Source organism: Phasianus colchicus, chromosome 5 (assembly GCF_987193195.1).
Source record: "Phasianus colchicus chromosome 5, bPhaCol1.hap1.1, whole genome shotgun sequence".
NCBI classification, from domain to species: Eukaryota; Metazoa; Chordata; class Aves; order Galliformes; family Phasianidae; genus Phasianus; species Phasianus colchicus.
In genome coordinates this window covers 7,344,477-7,370,088 of record NC_143440.1, presented here as the reverse complement: position 1 = coordinate 7,370,088, position 25,612 = coordinate 7,344,477, and the positions used below count along the sequence as shown (strand labels likewise).

The window sequence follows — 25,612 nt, the reverse complement described above, 5'->3', positions numbered from 1 at the left end:
AGGGACAACAGCTCCCACTGCTCTCCTTCAAATGTAGAGCAGGATGAGGACAACAGTTTCTCAGTTTCCTCTTTCTTCATGCTGAATTTCCCCCTTTTTACATCTTTTTTTCTCCATTCTCCATTCCCTCATTACTCTATATTTCAATTTGCCAGACCTCCATCATTCATATTTTTGATAAACGATGGCTCTGCATGGCATTTCCAATTTTAATTTAAGATAGAAGAGAGATCCGTTGTTAATTAAACCAAATTCACATCATTTAATGATTGCTTTTTTGTCCTCCCTTCCCATCAATCCTTTTGCATTTGATAGCTATAATGGCCAAATGTGTCCAGCTGAATAAGTGCTGGCTTCACAGAAAGTCCTGAAGGACGAATGGAAGCATCTTTGCTGTTTGCCTCTCCCAGGATGTGGAAAGCAACGCTTGCATATTGTTAAGTAGGTTACCAGCTGCTCTTTGACCTAATAAAGCTCCAGGAAAAGTGAAATATTTCATTATCAGCATCTGTCACTCATACAGGCCTTGCAGTCCCATAAAAGTTAATGGCATGCTCACCTGTACGTGGTACTGTGAAGTCTCATGCATAATGATATTGGAATTGGAGTATTTTTTCCTTTGTTCTGGAAAAAAAAAAAAAAGAGAGAATGCCTTTAGATTAAAGGCTGTTTATCAGTGTACTCAGGTCTGAGAATTACAGCTCTCACATAGGGGTGCTACTGTCCAGGTTCCAGTCTCAGAGAGCTGAGAATCAAAGGCAGCCACTGCTGCCACAAAGTGCCAACTTGGTGTGCTGGATACACATTCAAGCTGTATTCCAGAATGACACTGACAATTCAATTCCAGCACTGCTTAAGGACGAAACGAAACCTTGTGTAAAGCAAAGCCTCAGACAGCAAATGACCAGGGAAGGTGTCAGAAGAGCAGCTTGCAAAGGCTGCATCCCATCAGCCTGGACATAACAGCCCTTTTAGATGGCCTCTGGAAGAAACCCTCTGCAGCACTGCGACGCTGCTAGTTTGCTTTTTTGCATTTCCTGGCAATGAGAAAGGCTGCAGGGATCAAGGCCAGCCAGCCAGAACCTGCCTGGAACAATATTTTTATGAGGCAACAAACCTTTATTGCTTCCCGCATTTCTCACTGGTAAACAGCAGCAAGGAGCAATGGGAAAAATACTGCTTGCATTTGCAAGAGGCTATGGAATATAATTCTAGAAAAATCGACCCTCTCAGCTTTTACTCCTTGGTTAATGGTACGTGTCCATTCTGTACGTATGCTTCGTGTGCCTGGCAGAGAAGTGATTAGCTGGGCTCAGAGTGAACTGAACTGAAAACACCTTCCTCACCAGCAGAGGACATCCTCTAACCTCCTGTTTGCTTACAAAATGTAACTGTGGCTCTGTGTGCTGTCATAGGTTCTCACAATCTGTTTACACATTTTTACGCATCCTAAGCTAGAAACAACCTGTGTTAGGTTACCTTTCTGTCCTCTGCAGCAACCGTCACAGCCAGGAGGATCTCACAACGTTTTGATGGAAAAACACCCCCCAGAGACATAGATGAAATACTGGTGGGATTTTTGTCAGCCTCCTAGTTGCTTCCAAACTGTGGAGTCATTTGCTCTAAGATCTACCAAGCTCGTCCTTGGCACCTGGTGAGATTTGGAGCCAGCCCACCTATGCTTGCTCACCCGTTTGAGCTGAACAAGTTCACATCTCTCAAATATTTGAGACTGTTGGTGCTCTGCTCAGAGCTCTCAGCCCATGCCCTGCCATGCTTGGGTCAAGGTCCATGGCTCCACTCCTTTGGGTTCCACTTCTTTAGCCTTTTCCTTGGACTCCCTGGCGTCTCTGATGTTTATTCCTGCTTGGCTTCCATCCACGCAGGAGGTGCCTCTGCAGCCAGCAGGTGTCTCTCCAGAACAAGCACTGCCCCGAAGGGTTGCTTTCCTCGAGATTTGGGATTTTCACCTTTGCAAGGCTAGGAGAGCTTTTAATCAAGCCCCTCTTTGTGCTTCTCTCTAGACACAGGGCTCAGCACTGGTAGCAAAGCTGCCTGCAGGTGCAGGAGCATCCTAAACATACAAACTGAGGCCCAGAGAGGTGAAAACAAAAAGGGATGCTGGTGATTTCAGTCAAAGCCAAGTTGATAGATCCAGCTTTCTAATGGATTTTATTTTTAAGCCTGTGAAACATCTCATCAGTGTGGCAGGACACCTGTGTACTTTGCACCTTGCACCTGTATGCCTGTCACTGAAAACACAACTGCGTGCTTTGCTTCCACAGCTAATTCCTGGTAGCACCAAAGTGGCTGCTGTGCACAGGTAGGAACTATTTTCTGCTGGGGATGTTGGCAGGGGTGTTGGCTGAGGCTCTGCCTTGCACACCAGGAGTACCTTTGGATGCCTTGCACAGCTCCCAGCTCAGCCATGCATTCCTGGAATGACCCTGAGTATAGGAATTAATCTTCCAGCATGGCCACTTCCCCCTTTTTGGCTTACACTGAGGGGTCAATGGCATTTTCAGTTTGCTGGGTGTTTTAATTGCAGCCTGCCCTACTTCAGATGTGGGGCAAGATCTGGGATAGGGCACACAGCAATGCGTGTCTGTGGGGAGTTGTCTCTGATGTGAGGCACTTTTTTTTTTTCTCTGAGTAACCTCAATTTCCTCACAGAGCACTTCTCATGTAAATAGATGACACTAATGGAAATGAGAACACTGCCTCTTGTGCAGGATGGAGACAAATCTCAATTTTGAGGCATCCCGACCTCTCCTTTTTAAAAGGGAGTGGAAAAAGCTTTAGTGGTCAGACTAGAAGCAAAGGTTCTTTACAGTGGGGCAGGCAGATGGCTCCAGTTCTGAAAGGACAGGTGCTGAGCAGTGTCAAGGGCTGGTAGATGGAGATGGAGATCCATAAGAGCCCTCCCAGCCTTTTCCAGCAGAGGTGCAAAACACTGCAATCTCCTTTCATTTTAATGCAGGAAGAAGCAAGGATTCAGGCTGTAAATTGCAAAATAGGCAATTGTAGGCCACCTCAACCTGAGAGGTTGTATGAAAGAACACTGGCACATTTCCTCCTGGTTCATCTGACACCACTCATGCTGGAAATACTTTGCATTTCTACAGCATCTTGCAATGGAGAAGGCCCAGGAGAGGTGAGGTGTCACCCAATCCATGCTGAGTCTTCAGCAGGCAGGGAATTTGCATAATCCCCAACGATGAATAAGAGTAACAGGAATTTAAAGGTGGTTTTCAGATGGCAGCCGCTCTCAGAATTTATGGTGGAGGACTGCTGGATGCAGCACTGGCTGGATTGCAAAGAGCAGGATTGCTCCAGGACTGTGGCACGAGTACAGCAAACATCTGAAGGTGATAAAAGCTGGCGTGAGCCCCAGTGACCACTGCTGTACTTTTTCCCTTCTGCCTGCCAGGAGAGCCAAAGAAACAGGGAAACAATAGAGCTTTGTCCCTTGCTTTTTGGTGTCAGTCAAAGAAAAATCTCTCATAGCATGAAGATCATCGTCCTTTCCTAAGCAGCTAGCTTTACTGTTGCCTCATACCTACAGGCGTGGGAGAAGCTGCAAAACGATTCTCTGAAGAATGTTATCTGTCACCAATATCTTGCAGGCACACAGCACTACAGAAATGGTGTTTCCACTGGCACCAGAGGGCCGATGAGGAAATGGGAAATGCTCAGACCACTGCAAAGTGGATTTTACCCACTTAAAATGGGCTGAAAACTGGATGCTGGGCTGAACATCCAGTGACAACAGGCCAAAATAGTGTTTGGAAGGGATCATAAAGCTTGGCTTTATGATAATGAGTGAAAGGATAGAGCTGAGAAAAAAAAAAAAGTAGGATCAATACACATCCTGGACGAATGGTGTTGTGGGAAGCCAAAGCACACTTTATGTGCCAGGTTCCCTCCCCATTTCCATGCAATGCCCTTTTCCCCACAGTGCTGGGCCACGCTTCCCTCGACTGGGTGCTTTGTGCACACAGGAGATCAGTGGGATAAATAAACACAAACCATCCCTGCTGGTCTGTGGGAATTTGAGCACTCCTTTCCCACGACTGACGGTGCTGTGGGTCACTTCCATCAGAATCCAAAGGCTCAGACCCAAGATGCTGTCTCTTTCCATCCATTACATTCTCACTGCTGCTATATACAAAAATTCACCCGTGCTCTTGGTGCACACCAGTGCCAAAGCCACTTGTGGTGCCAACAGGTGCCTCTGTGACAAATTTCTGTCACAGCAGGGCTGGGGAGGCTCCAACCTCTCCTCCATGCACATCCTTCTCTGCTTAATTAGGGATCCTCCCTCATCCTCCCTGTATCTCCTTGTATTTGCTTTCTGCTGTTGCTGGGCAGAAGGCTCTGTAGAAAATGTGGAGGATGAACGACTCATCAATGAAACAGTCAGGAGGGAACCAAAGATGGGAGATGGACTGGCAAGGCAGGAAAGAGCATGGCTGTTGCTGAGCATCTGGTCTCTAGAGGAGCTGTCAGCACAGGACAACAGGGACCATGAGCCAAGAAATGCAGTTATCCTGCAAGGACTTAGAAGGGAGCCAAGAGTCAGGACTACCACTTTGCTTCAGAGCTGTGGTGAAGGACACACATGAAGCAGGGGATCCCTGGCCTCTGTATCCATTGTAGCAGCTTAAGGAAAGTCCAGGTTGTTGCCTTCTGGAGTTTGCCAGTTCTTTGTATTACCTATATATTATCTAGCAGTGCACACACTTTTTATAGTAACCTGCCCATGTAGCATGAGCTGGTCCTTCTGCCAAACCAGCAGGTCAAGACACAGCCCTTTGGAGGAGAAATGAAACAGCAAATGCCTTGGAATGCTAAAGGCAGTTATGCAGATTTGCCAGGACTACATTATAAAGCAGCCTTACGAAACAGCATCCCTTCCCAGCATCCCAGCAGGAGGCCAGATCTGATCCGGCAGCACCATCATGCATCTGCACTGTGCAGCTCTGCCCATCCCACAGGTTCCTGCTTAGCTGTAAGAGGGAGACTGGTCTGCACAGACACAGAAGCACGTGGCATTGCAAGGCCTCCTGCTAAGTGGGGAAAGCGTGTCCTTTTGGGACGTGAAGCTCATGAGTTGAATGAAAAGGTTCTCATTGATACTGTGGGCAGCCAGGGGTAGGAATGGAGCTGGGCAGCACTGATAGCGTGCTGACAGCCAGCTGCTCTCAGGAGGCTGAATTCCTCCTCAGCATACCTAATAGCTGCCACAAGCTGAAGCCCAATTGCTCACATTCCTCATTTATTAGCTGAAGACACCCTGCACTCCAGAAGAACAAATAAAAGATGTAGCTTGAGAGTTGTGCAAGGCCTGCATGCACTAAGTAACACTGCCTGCTTGTGCCTGGCATGCCCAAGAGCTGCTCAGCAGAAGATAATCGGGCTACTGAGAAGCTTGTGGGAAAGGTATTCCCCTTTCCTTTAAAATCAAGGCTGGGTGGGATATGCCAGAGGTGGAAACGCCTCTTTGTCAGCACCCAGCCATGCAGTTTTCCAACCCACAGCACTGCTCTTGCGCTGAGCCGCTGGTGAGTTTTGATGCAGGAGCCAACAGGAATGTTGGTTTCCTTCCTTTCTTCCAGTCCCGTTTCCAGTTGAAGTATTACATTTCCAGGCTTTAAGTGAAAAGGGTCACTCGGGAGGGTGGAGAGGAGCCGTGTAATCTGAAGCTGGAAGCTGGGGTGGGAAAGGGGACGTGAAGAAAGGCTGCTGAAGTGACATACAGAGGCAGACAAGGGAGCTATTCAAGGCTGGAGGTGGGGCAGAGGGGGAACCACTGCTTCAGATCAACAGATTGGTGTTGCCTGCTAGACTGGCACTGCTGTGGTATGCAATGACCAACACTAATGACCCCATTGTTGGCTGTTGTGCCCAGCCATCAGTTGTAAACACATATTTGCAATGCAGCTTTAGGAAATGGACTGTATTGAGTCCGTGTTTCTGTCTTTCTCCTTTTGAGGCTGTTCCTGAGCTGGCACAGCTCCTGTCTGTAAGGGCATCTTGCTGCATCTCCACTTCACATTGCGTTTGCGTTTGCCCAGTGTGCAAGTGAGGATGCAGGAGAGTAGACAGCAAGGAATTACAGCCTGGGGGTCTCCATGTAGGAGACACAAGAGCCCTGTGGAGACCAGGAGCTGCTTTGTGACCATTAAACACAACTCACTCCTTCACCACCAGCCTGTTGGTGCAGCCCCTCTCCCCACGGCTCCCCAGGCAGATGATACCCATCCCAGGGCCACACTGTCCTGGTATGAGCAGCTCCTGTCTTTGTGTTAGCATCCCGTGTTCTGTTACAGCCCCGGAGCCTTTCTTAAGTTACAGGAGGTGTGCAGTGTCAAGTGATCACGCCTCACAGACTGAAGCTTTTCAAGTCCGTGTTTCTGTAGCCTAAGACACGCCAGTAGCCATTTCCAGCCCTGTGTGCACCACATTTGGGTCCTTCCCAGCAACGTGTGTCAGGCAGCTCAGAGCCAGCTCTTGGCAAAGCACTGGGAAGCAGTCGAGCATCACACAGATGGATGCAGCACAGAAGTGAGCCCTGTGTGAAGTCATCTTTCAACTCCCCTTGGCTCTACGCAGCTTCTCACAGTTACAGTACCCAGCCCTCTATGAGAAACAGCACCACCCAGCCATCCACAAAAGCAGCTCAGATGTCCTCCTGGCGACCACCCCAGAAAGTGGTGGCAAGCTGTGGCAACGCCGTGCTTCCTTCCCAACACTTCCCTCAGCTCCTCCTGTCACACTCATTTCCCCCCGCTGCCTTCCAGCTAGGTTCAGGGCACATACCAGTAAGCAGAGAAGCAGCTTAATTTATTTATGGTATGCATTAACATTTATTCAGCTGCTTGCTGTGCGTTGGGTATGGTGGCAACCTGATCGGTGCCAGCCATTCCCCCTGCTTTCTCTGTATGGGCAGTCGTGGACTCTTCCAGAATATGGAGCTGAGCAAACGTGATGCTGTTTAGCAAAGGGGAGTGGGAAGGATGAGCATCTGCTGTCATGGCAGCCAGGCAGCTCCACGGCTGAACGCTCTAGGATTCTGGTAGAGCTGGAGATGGGGGAAGATGTCTCCGGGCTTTAAGCCATTTTTGTGCAGAGTTCCCTGGCGATTTGGATCTTTCTACATCCCTCTGTGCTCACCGCAGTGAAAAAGACACCAGCTGTGGCAGGAGGACAGCCACCCTCCCCACCTCTGGGTCACCTCTGTGGACCAACATGGGTAGAATCAGTGAGGTTGGAAAAGACCCTTCAGGTTATCAAGTCCAACCACCATCCTAACACTACAAGCCCACTGCTAACTCACATCTCTAAGCACCACATCCATGCATCTCATAAATATCCCTAGGGGACTCCACTGCCTCCCTGTGCATCCTGTTCCAATGTCTGACAGCTCATTCCATGAAGAAATTCTTCCTCATATCCAATTTAAAAATCCCCAGGCACAACTTGAGGCCGTTTCTTCCTTTAAAGTGCTGTGGATTTGGGGCTTGTGCTCATTCTTGGAAGGCCCAGCAGTGTGTACAGGCTAAGGGTCCTGCCTGATTGCACAGGAGAAAAATGGAAATATAAGCTCCAAAACGTCCCTTAGCAGCACCACAATCACATAATCAAGGCCAGCTCAGCTTGATGTGATTTGTTTCATTATGAAACATAATTCTCCCTGGAATTTTAGTACTTGTCTGCCCTCCACCCCCAAGCTCCCAGCAGAAATTAATGCTGGGGGAGGGACGATCCAAGTGGAAAGGGGACCCAAACATTTGAATGCTGCTTTCACACATGCTGAGTGCCCTTTGAAGAAGGAATGCTGAATCAGTGGGGCGTGCCCCACGTTCTGCAGGCAGAAACCCCACGGACGTGGTTGTGCATAGAAGCAGAGCCAACACCAGCTGCTGGTAAAGGGCTGCCAAGGTGAGGGGGGAATCAAGGGAGGTGATTTATTCCTCTCAAGGGTTTGGCCTCTGGCCTTACAATCCCCAGTTCAGGTTTGCTGGAATTTGGTGGGAGAGGTGTCCTGTTCTTGCTGGCGTTTGCTTTTGAGGTGTGTCCTCAAAAATGCAAAAAAAAAAAAAAAAAAAAAGCAAAAAAAAAAAAAAAAATCAAGATGAAACTCTCTGTTGAAAATGACTTATTTGAGAAAGTGTGTTTGGTTTTAAAGCAGTTTGTTAGCTTTTTACTTGACTGGATTTTACACTGCAGGGCAGTCAGTGCTTGCTGGTCTCCTCTGCACAACTCAGTCCCACCCTGACACCCCAATAATTCGGAGCTTCTGTCAACGGGTGCTGACCTGAGCACCCACCCTGTTTCCAACACACTTTTCATCTCCCTGTTTCAGTTTTACATCTCTGTATGGTTCTGTATTTATCTCTCAACTAACATTTTCCTTCCCCTGGTGAAAATTGCAGGAGCTTTCAGCACACAGTGATTCTGTCAGAGGAAAGGGGGAGCTTGTCTGAGCAGCCCTGTGTGCAGAGTGGAGCAGCTCCCAGACATTCCCACTTCTCCCTTCTCTCTTCTTTCTGTGCTTTTATCCCCAGACAAATGACTGATGCATCTCAGGCCTTCCCTTGGCAGCTGCACATCATGCAGCATCGAGGTGACAGATACCTATGGTGAGTAACATCGAATTTCTCATCTACCTTTATTCCCACAGCTCACTTCTTGCAGCCACCCTCACTTCACAGCAGCAAAAGGAGCTGTCTGGTCAAATACAAACTCTCTGACAAGGGGCTGCCACAGCCATTGAAAGTCCCAGCCAAGCAAACTGACAGCCAGAGGGTGGGAGATTGGCTTGAGTGCAAGCACCCATCCCACCGCTCCTCTGTTTCCAAAGAGCCGGAGGGCACTGGAGTTGTCATGGTTCACTGAGTAGTTAAGGGAGTATAATTATTAACCCGCTGAGGACAGTCTTTCTTTTGTTAGATTCTTTATCAAGTTATCTTGCTAACATAACCGGAGAGAATCTAGGTGAGAGGAAGCAATGCCCTGCATAGATTTGTCTGTCCTCACGGAACCACAGCCATGCCCAGCGTGGCACACAGTAGCATAAAGTGCATGCTCCATACATAGGTGCAGACACACGTGATGGACTGCCGACCTCAAACTCTTCAGCAACGGTGTCCAGACCTCCAAAGGTGCCCTTCCTATAGGAAACCTGAGACAAACCAGCATGTTTGTGGGCACCACTTACCATACAGATCCTTTGCGCTCAGCTTGGAGGCTCCATCTGCTTTGCCCATGCTGCCACTGCAAAAGAAAAAAGGCACAAATCAACATCAACAGTGCAACCCCATAGCAATCCTAAGGGAAACCAATCCTGCTCTCATCATCACATCCATTGGAGGTGCTGCCAGGTGGAGAGTTCTGCAGCTCCTTCTGCAACCCTAGCTGTTATCCACACCACAGACCCGTGTCACCAAACCCAATGGCTGGAAAGGGGAGCAGGGCAGCCCATCCAGGCCTGTCCCTGGTAAAGCTACCATTGCTCGCGGTGTCCCTGGGAGCACATCACTTCTGGAAGGGCAGTGTTAAGAGTGGTGCTCCCAATGAGTTGTTATGGGGAGGAGGCTGGGGAAAAGAACACTGATCCTTGGAATTGAGTCCGCCTGAACCCAAGCAGTGTAGGCACCAAGGCTCAGGGCTCTTGTTCTGGGACACTTTCTAAACCTACTCCTTTAAAGCAAGCCTATAAGTACAACCCACGTCCCACGTGCAATTGTGGGAGGATGTAATTCTCTGTAAAACAATTGAATTTTGGGGGTGTCAAGCCTCCAGGCATGGGATACATCCCCTGTAAGGCCCATTTCCACATCCCACGTGGTGTTACCGTGTGAGGATCCAAGGAAGGGTGAAATAAACCCTGTGCACTTTTAGTGGGAAAGATGGGACCACAAGGAGACTCCCCCTGGGCACTAGGAAAGAGTGCTGCCCACAGGATGGAGATCCCTCCACCACAGAGATCCTTACTTTGTTGAGCCAGGGCTGCTGCTGAGGGATCCCTTGAGACTCATCTTGCTTCACAGGACGGGCAGCTTCAACAGAAGCAGAGGAGACAAGGTTAGAAGTTAGAAAATAGCTTTCACACTCGCAGTGATTTATTGGTACACATGATGCCTTGACTCTGATTTGGGGTTCCCAAGCAGGTGAGAGCAGCACAGTGGGGTTTTTTGGCCATTCACTGCCCCATGGCTCTGACCTGGGCTGAGATGAAGATGACATAACATTCCTCAAAGCTATTTCCACCTCTCCTCTCTTGCCTGTCCCCTCCAGGCACTCCCAGACTTGGTGATGTTCCAGCACGTCCATTTTCTACCAAAGCAGCCTTGCCTATGGCTCTGCACAGACTTGATGAGGCCTTAGTACTGCGATGGCTGGCTGCTTGGGAAGAGGCAGGCAGGCTTAGTTCAGAGAGATTTTACCTCTTTTGCAATAAAAATGATCAATAAAAGTGCTTGAGAGAGATGCAGGCACTGCTCTGAGGGCAGAACTAGAAGGTGAAAAAGGCTGGGAAAATGAGGTATAATAAAAACTCAGGACATTTCATTTTGGGATCCAAGTTATTGACCTTAGCTCCACTGCACGGTTTGAAGGAAAAGAAAGAAAAAATCTTCAATTTAATTTAAGAACTTAGGAGGCATTTGTGTGAAGGATGGGCACTCAGACCCTTTCTTTTCATTCACATGGATCAGACCCCTCTCATCTCATACTAGGGTTGTCAGAACACACAGTTATAGAACCACAGAATAGTAGAACAGCTTGGGTTGGAATGGACCTTAAAGATCATAGAACCACAGCATGGTTGGGTTGGAAGGGTCCTTAAAGATCACTGAATCACAGAGTGGTTGGATTTAAAAGGTCCTTAAAGATCACATAACCATAGAATGGTTGGGTTGGAAGACACCTAAAGATCATAGAACCACAGCATGGTTGGGTTGGAAGGGTCCTTACAGCCTTCCCAGCCCCAACACCTGCCATGGGCTGGTTGCCACCCACCAGGTCAGGTAGCCCAAAGCCCATCCAGCCAAGCTTTGGGCACCTCCAGAGATGACACATCCACAATTTCTCTGAGCAACCAATTCAAATGGCTTAAAAACACTGATCATTCATCTAAAGGAAGCTCTCACTCGGTGTCCTCAGTGAGAGCTCCTGCAGTGGGACCTCTGAAGGAGGGTGGCACGATCTGTGAGGCTGCTGCGAGATTTTTTTCTCAATTGAACTAAGGCTAGGTTGTATGCAATTCCTGGGGAATACTTCAGAGTCATCCCTGACGTCTGGGATTTCCCCACTGCCTGTGTGCTGCAGGGCTTGTTGTATCATCAAGGGCTGCCCTGGCTTCCTCATGTATCCGGTTTTATTCCTGGTGTTGGAAATGCTCACTTGCGGTATTTTGCTCTGTGCATTTTACCCTGAGGTCAGGGCAGATATGCAGTTTTCTTACTGCACGAGTGCCAGAGAGATGTGTTTTGTGGCAAGACAGACTTCTCTCTGGGGGGCCCCTGTCATGTTTTGGGCTCAGCCTTACAGCTTCCAGCCTGCCTCGTATCACAGCAACACTCCTCAGCGCTGAGGCACCGGCAGGAATTCCTTCCAAGCACATTACATCCCCCATCTTCATTTATTTTGGTGGACACAAAAGCCCCCCTTTCCCCCCCCACCCCCCCCCACACATGTGCATGTGGATATTAATTCATACAGATGTTAGAATCGATACTTGGTGTTCTGCCAGCCTCTCTGTGCGTAATGAAACCCGTCCCTGCTCCCAGGCTTGGGTACCTGTGAATTTTTCCTCTGTTAATAGCTGTCTGCTGGTTTCCTCTTACAGTCCTCAAATGGTTCCTATCTCTCAAATCTCTCTGTACATTAGCATGAGATACCTAGAAAAGGGAACGTGCTCTAATAAACTCAGCTGTCTTCTGTTGACTCGTCTGAGCACTTTAGTCCCGTGGCTAATGATGAGAGCTGGGAGTGTTTCTGCTTATTAATCTAATATTTCTGGCTCCCTTTCACTTACTGCCCCAGGGCCGTGTCCTTAATGGACTGAAATCCAGGTTACTCCAGCATGCAAGGGTTGCTGAATTTGCCTGGTGGAGTTCAGAGCTTTCTCCCAGGCCTCAGACAGGAAAAAAAAAGCAGGAACAAAGGATGCCAGGCAGAAGATGAAATGCATCAGCACTGCTGATTTCAGCAAGAGGCTGACTGCATACTGCTCCTTTGGACACACACAGTGATTCCTGCTTCATCTCCGTGGTCATAACACATTAAACTCCAACGGATCCTTCCCTCTGCCATCACTGCTGAAAGGCTGCCCTCACTTCCAGGATGTCTGCATCCCAGCTGGGGCACAAAACAAAGCCAGCAGGTCCTTACACCGATGAGCTCCCTGCTTTTGACTCATTAGTGCTATTTTCAGTATTTAACCTTTGCCTGGTTCTTACTGGTGCTGTGAGGACCACGTTAAAACTTGTCTTAATTGAAAGGAGGGCGTGGTGTGAGGATGGCCAAGTCAAACTGGGACACAGCCTCACGCCACATCTTTTAATTCCATTTAAATTGTCTGATATTAATTGAATCCTGGCTGGCAGACTGGGGGAGGACATTCTTCTGAGGGCTTGGAGCCTTTCTAATTACTCTGTGAAACTGAGAGACAGCCAGACTTGAGTAAGAGGAAGAAAGAGCTGAGAGAGCTTCACCTTCTGAAGAACACTGGCAGTCTGCAACTTCGGATGTGCCCATCCAATCTGGCTTTGATGACGTCCCTCCTTTCTACTGCATCAACTGTGCCGCTCAGCTTGGTGTCACCTGCACACTTGCTGAGGGTACACTCAATCCCACTGTCATTGATAAGGATATTGAAGAGCACTGGTCCCAGGATGGACCCCTGGGGAGCACCACTCGTGAACTGACCCCCATCTGGACATAGAGCTGTTGATAACAACCCTCCAGCTACAGCCAATCAACCAATTATTTACCCACTGAATAGCCCAGCCTTCAACTCCATCTCTCTCCAACTGAGAGATAAGGATGTGGTGTGGGACCATGTCAGAGGTCTTGCACAAGTTCGGGTAGATGACATCAGTTGCCCTCTTTTGTCCACCAGTGCCATCACTTCATCATCAAAGGCCACCACATTGGTCAGGCATGCTCTGCTCTTGGTGATGCCATGCTGGCTGTCACGGATCACCTCCTCATCTCTCATGTGCCTTACCATCTCTTCCAGGATGATCCACTCCATGACTTTCCCAGGCACAGAGATGAGGCTCACCGGCCTGTAGCTCCCTGGGTCTTCCTTTCTTGAAAATGGGAGTGATTTTTCCCCTTTTTCCACTCACCGGGGCCTTTGACACCTATGACCTTTCAGATATGATGGAGAGTGACTCAGCAACCACATCAGCCAGCTCCTTCAGGACCCTGGGATGCATCAACCATTCATCCATCTTCACCATACCCACTAAATCATGTCCCTAAATAGAATCCTAGAATCATTAAGGTTGGAAAAGATCTCTAAGATCATCAAGTCTGACCATCAGCACATCACTGCCATGCCCACTAAACCATGTCCCTCAGTGCCATTCTACATGCTTCCTAAACACCTCCAGGGATGGTGACTCCACCTCTTCCCTGAAGCGACACTGAGGGTGAAGTATCATGCTTTAAAGCAAAGGAAGTCTCCCTCCCTGACTTTCCGGACATCCTTGAAGGTCAAATATCCTCCCAAAGACGCACGCAGAGTCATGACAGGAGCCTGTCATTGTTGTCTGTGCTACACTTCTGTACGTTCTTAGTAAGTGGAAGAGAGCCATGCATTGTTTTGGCTTTCTCCGAGTCTTTGAAGAGGAAGGTGCAGCCCTGCAAGAGTGGAAAAGCTGTAAGGGAAAGAATAACGACTCTCTTCTGTGTGGGATGATTGCTTTGATTGCCATTCATCCTTTTTATCAGCAATGCTTTCCGTTCATCTGCTGTGATCATACATTGTTTTTGTTCTCAAGCAAATGGAAAGGAGTTGTGAGAAATTCTGAACTCTGGGTGAAGATGGATAACTCGAAAACTGGAAATACTCGTGCATCATTAATCAATGTGTAACCAAAAAGGAGTCACATAAGTTTGATATCCATAGCCTAAAGCCATTAGACTGCAAAGGGTCCTCTCACATCCAATCTAAAGGCGGCGGTGGTGAGAATGGCTTTACTCTGGCAGCAGTGAAATATACGTGATGGAGAGGCTGCCCCAGGGTCCTGCATGGGCCTGGAGCACAGATCCATGGAGACAACTGGATACGCCAGGCAGAAATGCTAGATTGGCAAAAGCCTCAGCAAGTAACATAAAGCCTGGCTTTGAAACATTAGCTGTGTGCCCACACGATGTTATCTTTTAAACTTCCCAGGACAACAAAGCACGGTCTGTTAGGGTTGTTGGGTGTTTTTGCAAGGGAACGTCACAGTGACAAAAGCTGTTTGATGGACTGTCCTGCAAAGCTCAGCCCTCTTGTACGCACCAGATCAGGGGGAGGACAGGCACCATGATACACGTATCCTGCCCTGCTTGGCTTGTCGACAAAACAGGCAGCCCCTGAGGGTATCCTTATTGCTCCCTGCGTGCCAGCAAAGGACTGAAAGATACTAACAGATAGAAAAGGCTGCACCCCATGTGGATCCTCTAATAAAACATCTTTGTGCTGTTGGCTCTGTGCACACCTGACAGAGAGAAATTCACCCAATTCAGGTCTGTAAAATGCTTGTGAGGTATGCCCCACGAGAGTGTAACCTGGGTCTCCTGTGTCCTAGCCCACATCCTAACAATGAAATCATCCTTCTCTTGCCTTTAATTGCTTTTCTGGCCCTGCCAGTAAGGATGCCTCCTGTCAGGGCTCACTGAAAGAATTCAAACCTGCTTGGTAGGGGTCTCTTCCGAGTGCACACACTCCTAACAAGAGTGTTTGTGCTAACCAGATAGCATCTTTCAAACCAAGCCTTGCAAGTCGTGGTGGTTCAGTGAACTCCATGGTCTTAACCTGGTTGAAAAGGGGAAAACATCCAATTGATATTGGATAGCCTGGTGGGATTCATCTCCTGGGGTTCTCCATTCCCATCTGTGCTCTTCAAGATGCTTTGAAAAGCATTACAAGTCTTGTTGCCCCTTTCTTCCTCCCTCTCACCTTTCAATTTATCTTCACAGCAGCGGAGGCAGTAGGATTACGGGTTGCTTTGGGAAGATGCCAGCTCCAGATGAAGAGGTGAGCCTGACTGGGTGTGTAGGGTCAGGTTGTGCACAGCACGTGAGGTGCTACGGTCGGTAGGGTGCCAGGCGGTGGGTACAACTTGTGGGATGTTGGGAAGGAATATTCCCTGCTCTGCCCATGGGATTTTTCCCATTGCAGAGATTCTCCAAAACACCTCTTCCAGACTGAGGCACCTCAGATCTACAGCCACCCTTCTGCCAGCTTTGATGGGCCCCACATTTAATAGCATCTCCCCCCTCCTGTGCCGTGCCCTTCTGCGCTCTGCAGAGAACCAGGATGAGATTTATACCCATCACACCCAATGCCTTGTTCTCTAACCTCCTCAGGAACAATGATTTGTGCTTAAAATGTATTTCCTGAGAAAACAGGCAGGATTCCAGCAGGAAGAGGGGAACACCCATGTGCCTGTCAGGCTGTTGGGCTTGGCACCAGTGGTCCCCGGGCTCATGCTGTGCCTACTATAGAGTCAGCAAGAGTGATGCTTGAGGCTCTTTGCTCAGGCTGAACCAAACTGGGAGTTCTTCTGCTCCTGCCAGCAGGTAAAACACCCCAAAGCAAGTCTAGACAGTGCCTCGCTCTATAAATATCCAGTGAAAATGCAAAACTAGCCACAATCTCCAAGATCTTTGGGAAAAAGAATTGGAAACCGACTCCACTGCCCCTCTGAAAGAAGGGTAGGCAGAGTCTCCGTGCTGAGTCACTGCTCCTGAATTTACACTTTTCCTCTCTGCTGCAGGAGCCCCACGGAAACCGAGGGAAAACACGGAGCAGGTCTGTGCTTGCAGTGTCTGCACAGCCTCCCTCTCGCCGCAGGCATCATGCAGAGCATGCACCATGCCTGGGCTGCAGCTTAGTGAGCCTGAGAATCCAGCCCAGAAACAGCCTGCCAAGTATTTACTGATGCTTTTGGAAACGGAAGAAGGCGCTTGTTGCATGGAAGCTCTTTATAATGTTGTAAATGAAAAGATCCTGTCTCAAAATAATCCAAAGGGGAGAAAGCATGATGTGAGTCCCAGGGAGGGGATGGCTGAGGGCTCATTCAAGCACACAGAAAGCTCATTGCAGGGCAAGAACACCTCTCCTTTGGCTTTTCCAGGCATTTGAGGAACAGGTGGGAAGCTCAGCAAAGCCAGCCCCAGCGGGGCAGCAAACAGGGTGATAGTGCTGCTTCTTTCCAGTTCTCTGCTCCAGTCATCAGCCGTGCCGTATGGATGGGTAGGGCATTACCCACTGCAGTGGTGGTTGCTTTGAGCTGATCACCCAAGTGCATTAAGAGCTCATTAAGCACTTGCTGTAATGTGTAGGTGTGCTGTGACCCCACCTCACGCTGCTATGCACGATCCTTACAAGCTCACCTCTACAGCTACTGCATTTACAGGTGCCCTGCAAAGCTTGTCAGATCCAGTGGGCAAACAAAAGCATTTTCCACATCACTTCTCAGCAAAAGCCTCAGCCCCAGGACCATGATGCTTAAACCTGAACACTGCCTGCCTGGTTGCCACCAGCAAGGCTGCAGCCTGACTTCAGTGTGCTCATCCTGTGGTTGCAGCAAGATGTAGAGCACGATGGGTAAACCTAACCCAGGTATCCTTATTTCCCTGCGTGAGAAGGTCACGCTGCCATATCTTTCCCCAAAGAAAGGGAGTGGACTGCAGCCTCATTCTGTCTGCCTGTGCCAGGGAGGAGCAGTCCCATGCCACTCCTCATCCCTTTTCCAAACTGTGCTTTGGGCTCAGGGATGCTAATGCATCACTAATTTTCATTTCCTGCCATAAAACTCACCCTCCGACTTTTGCCAGGAGGGTGGGGAAGAACATTTGAGGGAGGAGATTCATCCCATGAAAAAACACATGTGATGTTTAAGGCTTTTTCAGCCTTCATGGCCTCATCATGGCAGCGCTAAGTGCCACTTCTTCCCACCCCATTCTGTGTTCCCTACTCATATCCTGTCCATGTATTTTTGGCCACTTACTAACAATTCATTAGAGCTCAAACTTGGCATGTGGGAGCTCTGCTGTTGCTGCAGGAAAGTGAGCTAACATGGGTTTAAGCAGCTCAGTGATACAGTGGTCACCATGATTCCCGGGATGTAGAATCATAGAATCACAAGGTTGGAAAGGATTTACAAGATCATCTAGTCCAACCATCCTCCCATTACCCTTGGACAGGGCTTGGGTCAAATTTTGTTTGTAGGCAAGAAAGAGGAGATCACTAAAATGCACTTTGGCTGTCAGTGATCTATTTGTTCAACCTGCCAAGGGTGGGCCTCCCCCTGAATGCAGGTAAACCCTATAGGCTTTCACAGTGTGACAGCTGCCAGCTGGGCTTAGGGATTGGTTTCTGTCACTTGGGCTTTCCATAAAGCCAGGAGGAGCGGGTTTTTGAGGCAGGAAGAGCCGGTTGCACAGTAAGCAGAACAGTCCCAAGGGAGGTGGTTCCAAAACCAAAACAACGAGAAAAAAACATCCATTCCCTTCGCCCTTTGTTTCGCTGAGAATAGAAGGATGTGTGCAGTTGGCTTTATCGAGGCAATTGAAATGGCAGTTTCTAATCTGACCACGCAGAAATGTTTTAACAAAAAAAAAATAAACCAACAGAAAAACCTCCTGCGATGGCAAGGAGGAAAAAAATCTATGTGGTCCCTGCAGCAGAGGGCTGGGCTGGGAGCATGGGAGGGCAGCCTGTAAGCTGGGCTATGAGAAACCACAGCGATCACAGAGCTGGAAGTGCGTAGAAGAGCTTCCTGTGGTGCCTCGAGGAGGAATGGTTTCACTGAGTGATGAATGGTTGGGTTGGATATTAGGAAAAACCTCTTCTCAGAAGGAGTGGTGCGGCATCAGAACGTGGGTGGGAAGTGGTGGAGTCACCATCCCTGGAGGTGTTCAAGGAAGGTGGAGATGTGGCACTGAGGGACGTGGTCAGTGGGCATGGTGGGGCGGGTTGGGGTTGGACTCAATGATCTTAGAGGTCTTTTCCAGCCTTCATGATTCCATGATTCTATGACTGCCCACAGTCCCACTGGGATTTCCAGTCCCAGAAGACCAAAGCTCTGCAGGTAGATGCACAGGGGTTGGTTTCTGCTGTGGAACCACAGTGCTGTGGAGGAGGCTGCCCACAGAGGTACCAATGGGCAAAGCCCTGAGCAACCTGCTCTGGTTTCAGTGCTGGCCTTGAGGTCCCTTTGGACCTGAATTACCCCGTGATCCTCCAAGATGAGAGGCAGAATGAGCAAGAAAGCCCTTATATGGCAGGTGTGCAATCTCAGCATGCAGGAGTTGGTGTTAGAGGATGGCACAGCCATGTGCCAAAGCCTGCGTGCATTCTCATACAGCCAGAAGAGGAAGCAGGGAGGTGTCTGCTGCAGCCTGAGGTTTAAGGCTGAGTCTAGCATGAAAAGCACAGGAATACATTTTGAGAGGAAAAGGGAGCCTCTAACTAGACAAAGAAATCAAAGTCATTTAGCAAATACCAGGTTGGTCCTAATGCTAAGCTGGGAGTTTTGAGCTAACCAAGGCTGAATTTAGCTTGAGGTGTTGGGGAAGGAAATACTGAGACAAGAGGAGCTGAGCGTCAGCCACCTGTGCAGAGCTGGAGTGGAGAACAGCTTTGCATGCAGCACCTTGGCAGCTATCTGCACTCGTCTGGCCAAAGACAGATCATCTTGGGGTCAGCATCACACCAGGGACTGCTGAGAGCAGTGACAGCCCAGATCTAACTCCTGCTATGTGCTCCAGTGCTGTGGATGGCTCTCCTAAGCTTTGACCGTTTGCTCGCAAGGCTTTGGCAGCAGGGAGCAGAGCAGGAGTGCCTCTGAGCTCCTGCCAGCAGATGTTCTGGGGACCTGTCTGGTCTAGTTTGCATGTGATTGTGACAGGTGGGCTGTGAGCACTCAGCCTCGGTCTTCGCTTCCTAGGCTGTGATTAAACTTGCATGACATTTCCTTCCATCCAGCAGTCCCTGGGGCTGGAGCTCTTCTCCTCCCTGCTGGGGGTGGGCACCTCTCAGGTGTCAGGCTGGGAGCACAACCCGGCCATACCACATCAGATCTGCCTTGAAGATGTCCAGAACGGAGAACAAGAACAGGATGGGCACATGGGGACCCTCTGCTCAAAGTCTTCCAGCCTCCGGCAGTGGGATATAAGACTCTTTGCTACACCTTTTCATCCCAATGTTTGTCCCACTGCACTTTGTCCTACTCACATAAACTCCTGACATCCAAACTACCCGTGGCACAATGCTCTGTAGTCTGTACCTGCACAGTGTGCTCAGCCATCTCTTTCTGTTGGCTCTGCACTCGCCAGCTGCCAGCTTCATGGGATGCCCCCCAGCGCTGTCATCACTCGACAGCTGCTCCCTTATTCACTGTCTCCATGCCACAGGCAGCCCTGCAGGACAGCAGCACCTCCGCTGTGTCTCAAGCTGAGGAGCACAGGGAGCTTTGTGACCCAACTCACACACACGGGGGCACTTCCTTCTTGATTTTGAAGCAGAGCAGCTACAGCAGCGTGGAGCAGTGGGAAAAGGGTGCTGCCCCTTGGGAGAGGATTGCTCAGGCAGCTGTTGGCCTGACCACACCTTGGGTGTTACCTGCTCAGAGACCAGCGGTGAGCACAGCTCTGCTCCATTTGCTCTCCATTTATCCAGTTCAACCTGCTCTTGCTTAGCTCAGTGCAACAGCTCTTCTCGCTAAGCTAAAGCTTTTCTGGCTTCTTTTTTTTTATTTTTTCAGTTCTGGCTTTGAGTGCCTGCATGGAATGCTGGCTCAGATCTTCCTGTGCTCTCTGCTACTGAAATACTGCAGGGCCAGCTGGAAGAAGGTGGCTTACACCATTTGGGCATCAGCCCTTTGACCTCAGTGGGGCAAACTGCCATTCCCGTATTGCAGAGGTACCGCTGTCTTCCTTCAGTTTGCCTTCTGGGGAGCTGGGAAAGGCAGAGTGCATCAGCAGCTCACCTCCCTGTGTGGTTATGTGGCAGCTCCCTGTGAGTCTGGGCATGGATCTACCCTACTAAAGCCATCTAGTTCCAATCAGGGGAACAACAACACCAAGAAGCCATTCTCTATGATGGAGACTTACACCTGGCAAGCAGCATCCACGCCTGCACAGGCTGCCTGGGTGCTTGTTATTCCTCTTTCCTTTCCAAGGGAGCGTTGAAAGTGCCATATCTCAGCCCAGAAGCAATGCTGAGAGCATTAGGCACTGCCAACAAGAAGAACTGCCTTGCTGTGTGAAAGTTGGTGTTAGAGGTTCTCCTGCAGGAATGGCCAGGAATGAGTCCATAACCCCAGAGGAAAGCATGAATATCTTTCTAGGGAACAGAGAGGTTTTAATTAGTGCTCCCTTCTGCATAAAGCCTAGCTCTCCTCCTCTGACTCCTCAGATGAACGCAGCTATAATTAAGAGGCAGCAGTGTCAGGAAGGAGAGCAGGCTCCAGCCTGTGATTTATTAAGGGCTGTCGTGGGTGCAATTAGCTTTCTCTCTTCCCCTCTCCTCAGTTTCCACAAAGTGAATTTGGTGATGAAAGGAGCGTCTCAGGCTCGGCCAAATGGGCGCCTCTGTGTTTATCTTCATTGCAGACAGAGCAAGGGCAGAGTTGCTGCTTTATTTTTCCCATAGGGAAAAAAATTTATGCTAATGAAAGCCTCCAACCTGGTGGGGAGGATTTCATATCTAGAAGTCTCAGTTCTGCCCTAAGCCCGTTACGTGTGAGCAGACTGGGGGAGGCTGGTGTTGGCTCAGCCCTGTGTGCCTGCTGGCTTGAACCTAATCACTGCCCTGCCAGCTGCAGCTCTCCAAATTCCCTGGCAATGGCTGACGGTGCTGCTGGCTGCCTGAACTTTGGTTTACTGCCATTCAAATGGCCTGCAGTTTACCTTTGTAGGATATAAATCTGTACAGGCTGAGACTGATAAAACAGCAGGGGGAAAAAAAAAAAAAAAAGATAATAAAAAAAAAAAGACAGAAAGGAAGCAGGAAGAACAAAATTGAAAGCAATTCCCATTACGGGAAGGCTTAGGGGGGCAGTGGCTCAACTGCAAACCGAAACAAAGAAAGGATTTGCTGGCTGCTCCCAAAGGAGTGCTGAAGACCCCACCAAAAGCAGAGTGCAATGGCCACTGAGGGAGCTGCCTTCACCCACATCAAGGCTGGGCTGGGGGGCTGTGGGCCACGATGGCCCTGTTGTGCCACACCTGCTCATCGTGACAGCCAGGGCTGTTGTGAAATCCTACCTGCTGTCCCTTCCTGCCCTGTTTCTTTGTGCCCACGGTGCAGGTGAGTGCCCACAGGAGGAAAAAAGCGTGCCTGCCCAGTGACAGCAATGTTGGGAAGTTTTGGTCTGCTTCCTCGGTGGCACCACTGCAATGAAACCCTTGGGAGCATTCAGTGCACAGAACAAGGGCTGGGCTCTCTTGGGGAACTGCGGGCGGATGGGAAATGTCTCCAAACTGGTCCAGCTCTCAGCGATGAGCCCTTCCCTCCCTTCCTAATTGCCATTCCTCCTGATGGAGCTGAGCTGCTACCAGGAAATAAAACTGCCGGGGCTTTTTTGCTTAACCCCCCTGGCACAGCACATTTGCAGGTGGTGCCTTCCCAGCCCAGGAGAAAGGAAGCAAGCACAGCAGATGCCTCATTTGTGTGCACAAGAACAGCTCTCTCCAGCATCTCCTCCTGCTTGGATCACCTCTCTGTTGTGCACTGTGCTTTACACGGAGTGGGGAGCTGGCTCTGTCACTCCAGGAAGTCAGCAGACTTGCCATGGCACTCCTGCTGGGGAAGGCTGGTGAGGCTTGAGTATTTTTAGAGAGTGATTAATTTTATTGGCAATGATGACATCAAACTCATGGGCCAAAGGGCGTGCGCTGACACCTGCCCCAGAGGTGGGAGCAGTCCTGCTGATGGCTGTTATGTGAAACAGACATGGGGCTGGACTTCAATCCCACACAAAGGGAAAATGGCTGAGTTGTCATTAACCCCACAAACCTGCCCTGACTGAGCACACGGAGGGGGACCACGGTGTGGAGAAGAGAGAGAAGCTGGGGGTGCCCCATGCCTGGAGGTACCCAAATCCAGGCTGGATGGGACCTGGAGCAGCCCAATGGGGTGGGAGCAACCAGCCCACGGCAGGGCCTTGGAACTACATGGGCTTTCAGGTCGCTTCCAACCACGTCATTCTATGGCTCTATGATTCTATGATCCAGCCCTCGGGGTGTAACACCCCACAACTCCCCCCGTGTGCTCAGCCTTGCTCCTGGACTTACTTCATATGGATGTTTCTCAAGCCCACACAAGCCAACTCATACATTTCCCGTTTTGCTCCTTTCTTTGTCTATAAGAACTGAAACCTCCTCAGTCCTTCAGCCCATCGGGGTCTCTTCTGGATCTCTGTCCCTATGAACTTACACGCTCATCCTGCATCATCCCAAGCACCAATTTAAACCTTGCTTTCCTCCAGGGCAAAGCGAGGACCTTTGCCACTTTACGGACGCATTCCCATAGTGGATGCCAACCCCCTCTCCCCAGCTGCATTTTAAAGGGATTCGATACTGTCTGCCCTGTATGTGTGCTAAAGGCTGATTTTTCTCCCCTGTCAACTGAGAAATCGACCGCTGGATAGAACAGAGCTGGGAATGCACAGCTGTGAGTGGCACTGGCAAGTAGTGTGTGGGTCTCTCCATAGGGCATCAGATAGGGTCTGAGCATCAGCTGCCACTCCTTTAACTCAGAGAAGCCCTTTTTAGGGATGGACCCCACAGAAGCAGCTCAGAGGGCTATTGGACAAACAGCCACCAACAGACCTGTGCCTCATGCAGCATTTCAGAGCAGCCCAGCAATGCAAGCGTTACTCCCCATTGCCCTAATTACAGCAGGGCAATCACCATGTTTTACTACTGTGTTGTCTCACAGTTATTCTCCATGTTCAGAAATAACAACATGGGTCACATCATTACCCCCAAGCCTTATCCTCAGTGAAGTTTGCACTGGTATTTTCCAAGCAAATAAGTGAAAGGGGAAGGAGGGCTGCACTCGAACTCGGTGATAGAAGAGAAAGCCGTCGTGCACAGGGATGGCACAGCACCAAGGCAATGAATTTGCCAAGGTCACCGAAAGCAGCAGCTCGCAGAGGAGCCTGGTGCTGCGCAGCACAAATTCCTCAGCTTTCCTACGCTCTCCGTACTTTGTTAGGAACAAGAAAAAAGACCCTGTTCTGTGCGGGACGGACATTTTGCTGCCAAGAAAGTGCCACCTACTGGAGCTGGCTCGGCAGGAACGTACAAGAACGGCAAACAAACCCAGAAGCAACGCTGGAAAAATTACTTTTTCCCCACCCTTACAAAACCCAAAGAGATATAAAACACCACGCTTACAGTGCTTCCAGCAGCAGCCCCCTCTGATCACAGCCCTCCGTGGCTCAATCCCCCGTGGAGGACCAGGGCTCGGGGGTGGGGGGATGTGTGGTTTTAGGGTTCAAAAAGAGAGACTCACCGATGCTGAGCAGCCCCTCGTATCCCCAGTGGTCCCCTCGGCTCCTCTCGCTCCTGTCCCAGATAGCCGTGCCCTCCTAGCGCAATCCTGCTGCCATTCTCCGGCAGCCCAGCTCCTCTGCTTCACTTGGTGCCCCAGGGATGGAGGAGAGAGACCACCTGGAGCCCCGACCTGGGGTCCCGCTGCCTCCACCTCCGCGCTGCCCTTTCGTCCCCGTGCCACTCGCCCCGGTTGTCTGCGAGCAGGTGACAGAGGTTTCTTGGCAGAAGAGAGAGGAGGGGAGGGATGTGGAGGCAGCGAGAGGTGGAGCTGGGACCCGGAGCAACAGGTTACTGAATAACTAGGAGCCGGTGGCCCCAGGGAGCCGGGCAGTGGGCCTTCGCCGAGCAAAAACCGAGGGGGGGGGAACGTGTTAAACATCAGGTTTTTCTCGCCTGAGAACATTTCGTACCCCAGGGGGAGGTAGAGGAAGGCGGGGGTGATGAAGGAGAGCGTTGAGCTGGGTTTTCCATCCTGGTGAGGGAGGGGACGCGGTGCCCGGTGGGGGGAACAAGGCAGCTTTTGTGCAGCAGTGCTGCTCGCGGGTTGTTTTCCTCCAGCTTCGCTCCTGCCTGCTCTCACCGCCCTGGTGTCTGCTGAAAGATCTGGGACAGATGCCCCGACACGGACAGAGGGCAACACGTCCTCCCCAAAAGCCCCAGAGCAGAGCAGGGTGAGGAGAGGAGCCCTGTTGGGGTACCCGGCTGGGGAGGGGGCTGTGATCCCTAAACCTCCCTCTGGGAGAATGGAGGTGAAGCAATTGCCGTAGCTCAGGAGGGGAGTGAAGGGTTTGCTGGCATCAGGCAAGGTTTGGAGGCAGCGTGGTGTCAGCTGAGCCCATCCATCCCTTGGGTTGCAAGGATGTCAGAACTGCGCTTTGGGGTCTGACGGCGCGGTTTGGAGCTCAGAGGTCTCCTGTGTGGGCAGACTGCTGCTTGCAAAGCGCGCCTCATTTCATCTGCCTTAAGACTTAGTTTTTAAGCATTTATGAAATGGATGGGATTAGCTCATCGAGCTGATGGCCATGCTGGAAAATGTCACAGCACCGAGGAGGGGAAGGGCTGCCAGTTCCTGCAGCAGTGCAAACCGAAAGGCCTGGTGCGCTGCTACAGCTGTGGGACTGCTGGACTGGGCTGCTCTCCCAGGGTGCAAACAGCTTGTTGGAGGGACTTCCTTGCAGAAGCTGTTTCATGCTAAGGCACCTCATTACCTGGCAGTTTCGGCTCCACAGTCATTACAAAGATAGGCAAAGTGCTGTGCCCTGTAGGAGATCTCTAACTGCCGAGCAGAGGAGGGAGCTTTTCTTCTGGGAAGGGAAGAAAACCACAAACGAGCTTATTACATCTTCCCTGCAACACCTGGTGCTGGTCAGAGCAATCACCAGATGGGGAATTACCCTGCTGCACTGCTGCCTGCACTCTGGACTCCTTTGCTCAGATCCCACAGAGCTTTGGACCAACACAGCCCTATCGCTCACAGTATCTAAGCATGACATCCCAGGAGGCCAGCGTGCTCCTTGGGATCAGCCTTTTAAATCAGGTTGGCGGCAGACATCCCTATGATGGCTCGAGAACAAAGACTTCTTCCTCGCAGAGCAAACAACACCCAAACTGAGCTCCTCAAAACGTGGCTTCCTCGCAATTTTTTATGCCGTTTCCATCCAACTTGCTCATCCTGTTTCAGAAGGGCTGGGCCTCGTAATTAAAAGCTCCACCAATCTTACGTCTGGCAAATGTCATCAATGACTTTATTATGACTTTTCTCCCTCTACTCCTGCTAAGATTTTATATTTTGTCTGCAGTGAGCACCATGGCACAT

General features: G+C 50.1%; 1 protein-coding gene across 1 annotated transcript in view; it reads right to left on the bottom strand.

Annotated features, from left to right (window-relative positions):
* The window catches only part of EPS8L2 (EPS8 signaling adaptor L2), a 40,037-nt gene extending 15,939 nt beyond the window's left edge, over positions 1–24,098 (bottom strand). Inside the window, exons 1-4 of the mRNA XM_031607242.2 lie at positions 23,756–24,098; positions 10,000–10,064; positions 9,224–9,279; positions 560–624 (exon numbers count right to left, since the gene is read on the bottom strand). Coding sequence (XP_031463102.1) covers positions 560–624; positions 9,224–9,279; positions 10,000–10,043 — 165 coding nt within the window. The 5' untranslated portion in view covers positions 10,044–10,064; positions 23,756–24,098. The remainder of the gene's footprint in view (positions 1–559; positions 625–9,223; positions 9,280–9,999; positions 10,065–23,755) is intronic.
* Positions 24,099–25,612: the final 1,514 nt, after the last annotated feature.